General features: G+C 43.7%; 1 protein-coding gene and 1 long non-coding RNA gene across 2 annotated transcripts; one reads left to right on the top strand and one right to left on the bottom strand.

The window, feature by feature from the left end:
- Nucleotides 1-771: 771 nt before the first annotated feature.
- LOC120441150 lies at nucleotides 772-3,772 on the bottom strand. Its single transcript, XR_005613824.1, has 3 exons — nucleotides 3,640-3,772; nucleotides 1,357-1,496; nucleotides 772-839 (listed from the first exon to the last, which is right to left on the bottom strand). It is a non-coding gene; the product is annotated as an uncharacterized LOC120441150 (long non-coding RNA).
- LOC120441146 lies at nucleotides 1,921-8,187 on the top strand. Its single transcript, XM_039615067.1, has 4 exons — nucleotides 1,921-3,957; nucleotides 4,044-4,124; nucleotides 5,221-5,405; nucleotides 5,974-8,187. The coding sequence occupies exons 1-4, from the start codon at nucleotides 3,882-3,884 to the stop codon at nucleotides 6,853-6,855; spliced, it is 1,224 nt and encodes a 407-aa protein (XP_039471001.1). The 5' UTR covers nucleotides 1,921-3,881; the 3' UTR covers nucleotides 6,856-8,187.
- The last annotated feature ends 2,679 nt before the right edge of the window (nucleotides 8,188-10,866 follow it).

Here is a 10,866-nt window from a genome sequence, read left to right as displayed (position 1 = left end):
TCCACCCACTTAAGGACACACAAGATCTCTCCACTTTCTGTCACCTGCAGATGACACAGAGATGACAATGGAAGGACAGATTTGTAGTCTGAGCATTAGTGATTTTATTTTAATTAAAAACAAACGTTAAAGAATAAAGGGAACATCAGCTGCAGGAATAAAAGTCGGAAAAAAATATTGCCGCACATTTTTTAACTAACCTGTCATTACTAGTGCAATTTTCTGTCAGCAGCAACAGAGCCAGAGACACCGAGAAGCTGATCAAGCTGATTAGGCTTGGCCTCGCTCTGGGGTCTCTGGAGCCCCTACAGGTGTTTACTGGGCTAAGACTGTTGCTGAACATACTGGACAACACCTCACATCCCCATAAGGACCTACTGGTCAGACAGCAAAGTTTTTTCAGCAGCACCTTCAATTCTGCTGCAATTACAACAAAAATCTTTCCTACCCACTGCAGTTAAAATGGGGGGATTTGTGTCTTCTCCAACCAGCGATCTTTCACTTGTTAGGCGAATTTGCAAACCTTTACACTAAGCCACTAATGCAAGAACTCTCTGTACACCTTAATGTAACATCATGCAGTATTTTGTACTTTTGTCATTTATTCCTTTTTAATTACAGTGGCTTCTGTGTATTTACTTTCCTTGCTTTATCTCCATCATGCCATTTGTTGTGTTTGTACTCGGTGTGAATTTGCTCTCTGTTTCGCTTTCTCTTTCTCTCACCTGGTTGAGCAGGTGACCCATGTACTGAAGTACAGAAGGCTAGATACCTGGGTTTGAGTGTCTACCGGGCTGCTTCCTCTGTGTCATTCCCCTTCACTGTCTCTCTACACTTTCCTAGCCAATAAAGGTAATAAATAAATGAAGTTAAACAAACAAAAATTCTGATCCACAGGAGTCAAAATGGGACAGCTTTTATATTTTACCTCCTTAACAAAGCCCTTAAATATGAAGATGATCCGTTAAAGGGTTAATAATCTGCTTCAGACTCACTTATAACATAACAATTAAACTAGTGTAGCTCTCATAATTTTGCTAAAGAGCCTCGAGTCAAAAATAATCTTTTTCTTATTTTGTGTCAATATTCTGTTCCAGTGGTGGACATTCGTGCTTATTATAATCACAAACTGGTGATGAATCCCATCCCCTTTCAGTAATAATTAAAATGTACCCCAAAATACCACACATTTTAATGATTATTTTGAATAATAATTCATTCTATAATAAAACAACATCAGTGTTATCTGTGTTTGAAGTCGATGAATTGTAGCAACGAATCAATAAAGGTGCAAAAGTACACTGGAGAATAAACTGGGGTCACCCGTTTGTGATAAATTCAGTGGCTCCTGATCACCTTAAACCAGCCGTGGCCTTCATTGTCCGGCTTATCTCCTGTGAATTTACCCTCCTGCTTATTGACAAAGGCGGCTGGATACACTCACACTTCATTATGGAGAGCAGTGACATCAGCAGATCGGTGGGTTACCAGGTTACCTGAAGAGAAGCCCAGACCATCCAATTAAAGCACACAGAGAAGAAGAACAGGATCAACTCTGCTTTCAGACGAAGCTTCTTCAGTCATTCAGTCTGAGAAACAGCTGCAGCCTGCGTGTCTCTCTCTCTCACACACACACACGGTGAGTAGATCCCATAAACTTATGCTACAGACTTCACTTTAGACGTCATGTGATCATTTCTGCCATAAATGTGAATTTATATTTATTTAGTGAAATATTTGGAACTTTAAATGAACGTTTCCATCTTTAATCCTTAATTCTTCTGTAAGGCTTTGTCTTTGTTTAACTAGGCAAGGGGCACATCCACAAAATATACTCTGGATTACATAAAAGAAATAGAATGAAATAGTCAAGTGGATTTAATAGATCTTAAGGAAAGCTATGGTACAATGAGCTACTGGTATAAAGCACCTAACAAACACTAGTTCACTGGTAGCCTGTTCAGGGTTAACGACATTTATAACTAAGGCTTTAAACTAAATATCTGCCTGTTTCATTGACATAGTAAACACGGAAGAACAAAATAGTTACAATGGATCACTCAACAGCAAGAACAACATAAAAAATATGATTTACTTAATTATATATGCTATGAGACAGACAAGGGTGACAAAGACGGTTCAACTAGTTTATTTTCAATGCTAAATGATCCAATGATTCTACAAAGAGCGAAGAAAATTAGCTGCTCAAAAACCAGTAGACGGGATGAAACCGAATAATATTATAAGCGCAGATCTCCCCGAAAACAGCAAGTCCGTTCAGGTAAATGTGAGGAGGCTGAAGGTAAATGAGCCTGTTTTTGATAACTCCTCTGATAGGAACTGCTATTGGAAACTATTCCACCGAAAGCTGAGTGTAACAGCTGACATGTGTGACGTGCAGAACAACTGTTAATATTATTTTGTATAATACTGTAAATCAGTGCATTGATGAAAGGAATTTTACTGTGCCACGCGCGTAAATGCGCGCATCGCTCTTTTTATGCATCAGTTTCCAGCAGTCACATTTCTGAGACATTCAGTCTAACACACTAACACGGTTAGTGCGGTTCACTTTGGTTCAAAACAGATTCAATATGATGAGTCCATCAGCGCGTGGGCATTGCTGAGAAAATATTCCAGCTCAGTTCTGCTCTGTTTCGGCGAGTTTTATTACTACAGGTGCAGAATTATGCTCAGCTCCGAGGACTCAGTGTGAGGGCTGAGTGAAGAGCTGCAGGACAAAGCCAAAGCAGAATCAGACAAGCTTTTGTGGCATGCCACAGACCCTAGTGAATCAGATTTGCGTGAATTATTTAAATAGGTCTCCCAAGATTTTGTGAAAAATACCCATAAGCACGCCTTTCGGTAGCAAAACTACAGAAGAGGATGAAGGCCGGGTGGGGGGATATATTGAAGTGAGGCAAGATGCGCATGTTGAAGTCAGCTCAAGTGAGGATTTTGGCAGTTCTCCCTCTCATGTTTTCCATTACGGTTATTTTTTTTTAAAGGTGGATTGGAAAAGATGCGGTTGTTTGTTGCGTTTTCCCACTGCCCTGGGACTCACTGGAGCCACAATTTAATGAAAGCCTACAAAATTTGCGTTCCTTGGCCCCCGGGTTTTGTCTCGCAGGGAATTTCTATTGCGTATAAGTACTTGCTGTTAATCTAGTTTTGCAAGTACAACGTATAATTTACTCAGATAATACTTATTCGTATTTTTAAAGGTTAAACGTTGTCATTAAGCGTTGTAAATCCTGGAAGACCAATCCCAGGACAACAATTCCCACGGACTGCAGCCGGCGCGCTCACGGTGCTGATGCTGCTGGTGGTTAGCCAGGCAGCTAATCACTGAAGCTCCGGATAAATGGTCACATTTACGGCGTTTAACATCCACGTTAGCCCACGTTGTGTGGCGCCAGATGGACGCGTAATGTTGTGTGCATGTTCTTGTTGTCGTTTCGTGTAATGGAGCTGTACCACCTCTGTACAAGCCGTAAGCAACGGGTACTTATGCATTCTACGGTTAGCTCGCTAACGCTCCGGGCATTTTTAAGATTTGCTGTGGTTAATGGCTCTAGTCGTCATGCTGTCGTGAGCGAGCCTTGGTTTGCTGCAGCCTCGCTTCCCCACTAGGATTACCTGACGGTCAGAGCCTCCACCAGCTCCACGACATGACTCACACACAGTGAGCCGACCAGCTGGCTGGATGGCTAGCTCTTTCGTTAGCAGCTAACCTAGGCGGTGATGCTAGCAGCCGTTCGGGTGTCCGTACCGCCAACCATCTGAAGCCATGTCTGCCCGATGTAGCTGATGTGTTACTCGGCTTGCCAAAAGATGAAGGGCCGGGGTTATGATGCGCCTCTGCCTGCAGGAGGCGGAACATGGAAGCAGAGGAAGAGCGGAGTGCACACAAAGTTTTGGATCCTATGGTGCCCTGCAGGCAGAACGGAAGGATCGGTAAGACTGGTGCCGTTCTCCTTTTTTAATATCTCCTCTGTGGTTCGCTAAGTTCTCTGCAAGGTGACCTCTCTGTCTGTGCGCAGGTACTTTGAGAACTCTCCACCGCCTGCTGAAAACCCAGAACACACTGCAGATTCAGTCCATCACCCGCTCAGAATGTGCTGGTAGGTCAAATCCTGCATGGACAGAAACTCCCTTATTCACAAGGTGTCTTTGGTTCACAGCGGGTAAAAGGTTTAAAAGGTTTAAAAAGGTGTGTTTTCCGGTACTTCCAGGTCATTAAAAACCAGCTGATTAAGATTTAGTTGATTAGCAGATTTTAAAAGGAGGGAGCAGCAAATCCCAGCCTTCTTTTTCCTGATTTCAAACTGAAGGAACGAGTCCTGGGCTTGAATAACGTTCCGCATTCTTTCTGATGAATGCAAACCTGTAAAAGTGCTGCAGAATCCCATGGTCTGCAGCTGGGGTGGCAATTTAAGTCAATTTATATGCAGCATACAATCCAGTTTGAGCTCAGATGGGCTTTATAGTTCTTTTTTTTTTTTTTTTTAAAGATATAGAGCTCTAATTTTTATCTTTTAAACATAAACGTTTAAAGTCAAAGTATTTATCCATTCTAAAGAAATTGAAGTATGTACGAAACCCAGAAATCGAGCTGTGAACCAGGTTTCCCTCCTTCATTGTCCAAGTGTCCTGTTGACCTCCTGTGAGCTTGGCAGTAACATTTTTGCTGGTGGTGACATCCAGTTTCCCCACACAGGGTGACAGAAGCACATGCCCGGTAGAATAAATGTGCATTAGCGCAGATAGAATAGCATCTTTGCAAACAGTGAAGTTCCCATTTAAAACTGAAACTATTACAGATAGAAACATGTTCCTTCTGTTGTCTCTCTGTTTTAGAGTGCACAGCTTGAACTTGTTGGTCGAACGAGATGCTGACAGGAAACTGCAAAGAGGCAGATTAAATTGAATGTGAATCTAATAATATAATTGATTTCAAATATTCAGTTCATAAACCGTCTGCGTAAAACTAGTATGAACTAAAGCGTAGTTTTGGAGAAGTGTTTCATCCTTTATTCCTCAACTTGACTTTAAACCTTTAGAGTGTTTGCAGATTTGGGGAAAATGGTACCATAACACACAATTTTAAGCTGTTGTCTGTGAATGAGAATTCTTTTCATGTCGTCTCCACAAATACTGGAGAGGAGAAGTTCTCTTGTTTGCTGTTTAATCTCACATGCGTCCTCCTGGGTGTTTCAGGTTCCTGTCCGAATCTAATGATGAGTAGGAGCGAGCATGCCGATGCGAGGCCCGTGCCTGTGGCCCTCACCCCCCAGCTCCCTCCCAGGGCCCACCGGCCTCTCTGTGTGTCGGTGTCCTCCGACAGCAGCGGACGCTTCAAGGCTCTGGAGACGCAGGAGTGGAAAAACAACCTCAAAGCTCAGGTACACAAACATCTGCTGCTATGTCCTCAGCAGGAGTTGAGGTACATCTGAATCCTGAAAGATCTTCATATTCAAAAAATCGGCGTTTCTAAAAGAATGAGTTTGTAACTGTGGGCTAGTATTCACATACAAAAATAGGCACATCCATGCTTTTATTTTTATAACCAAATACCATATTAATAAATTAAAGAACAACAAGAAAAGGATGAAAACAAGTGGGAACATTTTGGAAATCTTGCTGAAAATATTCAGATGCATCTAAGTGATGGATGTTATCTTAATATATCCATCTGTTAGCAGTACAGGTCACAGAAGATACTGACTACAGGTTCCTGTCTTTCTTGCAGAAAGGTGACAGGGTTCTTAAAGCTTGCTGCTGTATTTCTACTTGAGTAGATGGAAGTGTGACTCCATGTGCAGTTTCACTCCTCACAGCATGGAAGGGTCCAGAGAATGGATGTAAAATGGGTCCATATGTAGAAAGCACTGAGGAATCTGTTTCCTGGCTTTTTCCTGAAAGGGGGGGGGGGGGTCACTATGTTATGTTTCATTTGTGTCTGTGTTACAGATGGAGAAGGCTCACAGTGCAGGAGCAGCCAGCAGCACAGGTTCTCTGGAACGAGCGTCCCTGTTCTGCGCCTCTGCCTCTACCACAGTGTCCAGCTCCGGCCTGTCCAGCCCTGTGGAGATACTCAACAAGAGCAAGTCCTCCAGCCGCTTCTCTCTCTTCTCGCCGCCCTGGAACAGCAGCTCAGAGTCCGACTCCAACCCGCCGTCCCGCTCCGGCTCCAAGAAGCTCCGCAACTACAGCCGGAGAGCTGCCACAGGGCCGGCTGGAGCGAGGGGCCCCGATACGCCGGAGCCCAAACCTAGTGGTCCTGAACACTTCCAGTACTCGGAGCCCGTCATCTCCAAGGTGACCGATTACATCTATGTCGGCAACCTAAACGCAGCGTACAATGGCCGTACGCTTTGCCGCAACAACATCGATAGCATCATCGACATGAGCAGCGCGCCAGGAGAGTCGGCCCCCTCCCTTAGCCTCATACCCTGCACCTGCTCTCGTGGCGCCCGTCACAGCTGGTCCCGTCTCAAGGTGGACATCGGAGATGTGCCAGACGCGCTGGGCGATGGCCCGGCGCTGAAGCAGCGCTGTTTCGAGGACATCAACGAGTGCATCAACGCCTCTACGGAGAAGCGGAAGCGCGTCCTGGTCCACTGTCGGGACGGCTACTCTCTGGCACCGACGTGCATCATCCAGTACCTGATGGTGAAGCAGAACATGAGGCTGATTGCTGCCTATGAGCTGCTGAGGGCCAAGTACCCAGTCAACATCAGAGAGTGCCACCAAAACGTCCTGGTGAGCCTAGAGAGGGCGCTGCGGCCTGGCGGAAACATTGACCCTGAGTGCTTCAAACAGGCCATCTCACGCAAAGTGGCATGGACCTGATTTTGTTTCCCATCATGCTCAGCTGCTGCTCGACGCCCTCTCTGCTCCTCCCACAGTATTGGATGCTTTCATACAGACAACGAGGGGCAGCTGTACTCCTCCCTGTAGACTGATCACATGGATATTATTGTCCCCACTTGTGGTTGTGAGAATTTGATGTATTTCCTCTTCAGACCTGTAAATGTGACCTGGCTGTGATTTCCTCCTTCATACTCGCCAAATAGGAGACGCAATAGACTTTGCTGTAGTGTGCAAAGCTTCTCGGTATAACAGTGTGATAGTGTTGGCTGTATAATTGGTATAGTCCTGCTTCAGTTCTGTGCCACGCCGTCGTGTTGCTGTTCTATATCAGGGGAATTTCTTACCGGGTGATCTCAGGAGATTATTGATGTCATACTAGAACCGTGTCAGTGGTCGTTAGATTATCCTGCAGCTTCGTTCACACGCGGAATCAAAAATGCAGCTCGGAGAGTTGGGAAGGGTTCTGCAACAGCTCCGAAAGGGTTATAAAGCCGCTGCCCGTTCAGATTATGCATCCAGCTGGCACCACAGCCGCTGTAGGAGCTCTTCCACTTCCTGTTAATCCCATTGCACGGATGTTTGCTGCAGATCAGTTGAGGGCGCATAAGAGTTAATGGAACCAAAAGGCTAAAATGGTTATGTCCCCACAAGAGCCCACATTTGATTTTAACTTTGATTTTAACTTTGGTGAACCAATAATGATAATGTCTGAACTTGAATAAAACGGCATTTATGTCTTTTAAGAAGCCGATCTGGTCCATAAAACACAGTTGTCCTGATCGGCCAGATAAGGATGTCTGATAGGATAGCAACAATAACTTGATAGTTAAACCCCCAGACAGACTCTTCCGTGTTTGTATAAGGAGCAGCCGTGCTGTGACGTCTCTAATACTCACAGAAATGCCTTTTTAAACATCGAAAACCCTCAAATATATATTTTGTGTGTACTTTATTTTTCTTAAAATCAAGATTAACATTTCCCAATGAGAAATACTTATTCAGCAAAACTGATCTTGGAGGGCTGCATCATTTTGGGCTATCGCCCAGGTTCACTTAGACTAGCACCAGAGCGTGGTACAACTCGTAACTCTAGCTCAGTGCAACTAAAAGAAAGGAGGCACTTGCTGAATGAGCAAAGTTGAACTACAAAAATCAAACCAATTGGAGATTGAGTCGGGTTATCGCCAATATGTTTGCCCAATTGCTCAGCCTAGAGCAGGGGTCCCCAATCTCAGTCCACGAGGGCCGGTGTCCCTGCAGGTTTTAGATCTCACCCTGGGTCAACACACCTGAATCACATGATTAGCTCATTACCAGGCCTCTGGAGAACTTCAGGACATGTTGAGAAGGTAATTTATCCATTTAAATCAGCTGTGGTGGATAAAGGACACATCTAAAACCTGCAGGGACACCGGCCCTCGTGGACTGAGATTGGGGACCCCTGGCCTAGAGTTTGCCTTTTATGGACGACTCAATAAAGCAAAGTATGCCCCGATGCACAAAAACACTGCTGCATGTTGAAAACGACCTTTCAGGTGTAACCTAGTCGTGTAAATCCAGCGTGACATCTCAGATGTGTTTCAGGTGGAGGAAACTCCACTGGCGGGACATTTAAGCCTGTAAAGGATGATTTTCTTTCTCGTTTTAAGATGTTAGATAACTCTAGAAGCAAGTGACCATGTGGAACGTCTTACAACATCATGGACTCTGTTAGCAGCCTGAATATTGGGCAAGTGGTGTAATGTATCTGTTTAGTGCCCTTTTTACAAGAATCATTTTACCTAAAGACAGCCCAAAAGGTTTAGTAGAACTAATAGAAAAAAGACGGTAACGTCCTGATAAAATAACTGTTGCCGTATGTAAATGAGGTCACCTATGATTCAGTGCTCTCCCACTAGTACGTTAGTTTCTCAGCGAGTTAACCCAGCGCAGCGTCACTTTGCGTTGTCTATATGCACATTAGAAAACCTAAAGATGCAACAAAGTGGAATTGCACCAGTAGGGGTTGAAAGTTCCATCAGCTGTGCTTGGAATGGCCATGGCTTTCAAATATTTGAATGCTTATTAAATTCTAAGTGTATCCGTTATCTTCAAATACATATTTTCCCCGATTTTTGTTTTTTCTAGTGAGCTACTGTAACACGTTACTACTATGTGCAGATGACTATAAGACGCGGCATTGGTGGTCACCATTAAACAACTAAATAGACTAAAGGACGGCCAGAGCTCATCTTGTTGTGTAGAAAAGGACGGGCCGTTCAGCAGAAGCTGCTCACGGGATGGTCTTCTGTTAATTATTTTAGCTTATTGACTTTAATTATGCACTGCATAGAAACGTGTATGTATATCAGTGGATTTATTCTTCTGCTCTCCAGGTGTGTAGTTTTTGCAAACCCTCCACTGTAACACATTGAATTGATGCAGTGGAGTGGAAGACGGTGATTCCACTCGATGAGAACTGTTTTACTTAGTAAGTCCACTGCAAAGTCCACCAGGTAGAGCTAACATGTCGCAAGCTAGCCACAACTGCACACAATCGTTTGAGAAATCATCACTCTTTGCTTAGAAATGTCCACCCTAGTTTTTACCCAGAGAACCTCTCCTCACAAATTTACTGTCTAGCCCGAGTCTGTGAGCTGCAGACTCGGGCTGACACTGGAGATCCATTTAAGAAAAAGTTTTAGTGCCAACTGTAACCTGCCATCAGGTTCATGTAGACTTTTGGGCAAAGTGAGGAGGCATTGCTTGTTTGGAGATCTATAGCTGATGAAGTCTTAGCTTGGAGTGTCATATAGTAGATGAAATATGGACTTTGGTTGAAAGCCAAACAAACCTTCTGTACTCCAGCCAACGAAGGACATGCATGCTTTTTGTTATCTTTAGATCTACAGCCGCTTCTGACATCTTCTGTCTTAAAAGGGAACTTTTGCACATGGACACTTTGTCTTCTGACCTTTTTCGTGCCATTATCTTTCTTTTGTGTGGGTTTTTTTTCTCCCCCCCCCCACCCCCCTAGGTCATACTCGACAGAGGATGAACTGTGCCTCTTGTCCTCTGTGAGGAAGACTTGAGCCTCGTTTTCAGTGACAGTTTGCTGAAATGTCTTTAGGAGCGTGGCTCTGTGAATTTGAACTTTGGTGTGCAGTGAAGTTGAGTGTCATGCATCTCTTATCAGTATTAGTGCACCATCATTGCTGAACTACGATTCAGGGTTTATGCATGGCAAGAGGTAATTTTTTTTTCTTTACTTTTTCACTCCACTGCTTACAGAACTGTCTAAAAGAAGAGTATTAAAGTTTCCCTGTGAATGTTTAAAGACACTTATCATGACTGAGTTTCACAATGAGGGGAAAAAGGAGACTGTGCTCATTAAAACTAACCAGATGAAGGTGTTAACAGTAGTCAGGGCTTTGAAGTCATGAGTCTTTCACCTATAAAATTCTTCTTAACCTACAAATATTTTGTTAAATGGTGAAAATGGCCCTTTCAGAGGTGCCGTTTTGTCTTTAAAGGTACCCTTTTTATTTACCCTCTGCAAATGTCACCACCAGGGAGCAGATTTTTAACAGCAGGTGTAATAAAACGTGTTCAGATGTGTGCTGCTGTTCGTTAAACTTCCAACGTTTCTCTCAGCCCTGTTTCCTCTAGACGATTTGCATTTTACCAGGTTAGCCTTGGAAATGGGAATCTGCTCTTGGGTAACTCACTGTGCCATCTCGTGGTACTACACGAAACAACGACACAGGCCTGTTTTAACATCAGTTGATGTCACTTCAACACAGTACACAGATGTGTTTGACAAATTCGAAGCAGTTGCTTCTTTACATTCTGTTGATGTAGTTGGTTTTTGTTTTGTTTTTTAATTTTTTTAAGTAAATATATAAGCAGTCTTAATGCCTCAGTTTTGAAAGGCTGATGGTGTATTGTCATCACCCAGCCAAGTTTCTGAAGTCAACTTTTATAGTTGTGTCTAATAAAAATCTTGTATAA

Source organism: Oreochromis aureus, linkage group 7 (assembly GCF_013358895.1).
Source record: "Oreochromis aureus strain Israel breed Guangdong linkage group 7, ZZ_aureus, whole genome shotgun sequence".
In the NCBI taxonomy this organism is placed as follows: domain Eukaryota; kingdom Metazoa; phylum Chordata; class Actinopteri; order Cichliformes; family Cichlidae; genus Oreochromis; species Oreochromis aureus.
Note: the sequence above shows the minus strand (reverse complement) of the source record. Positions and strands in the feature narration are given on the sequence as shown.

Bases quoted from the DNA above. Each gene is read 5' to 3' on its own strand.
- LOC120441146 (XM_039615067.1), top strand. From the start codon at position 3,882: ATGGAAGCAGAGGAAGAGCGGAGTGCACACAAAGTTTTGGATCCTATG. The intron at 3,958-4,043 runs GTAAGACTGGTG...GTCTGTGCGCAG, and splicing joins CAGGCAGAACGGAAGGATCG to GTACTTTGAGAACTCTCCAC. The intron at 5,406-5,973 runs GTACACAAACAT...TCTGTGTTACAG, and splicing joins AAAACAACCTCAAAGCTCAG to ATGGAGAAGGCTCACAGTGC.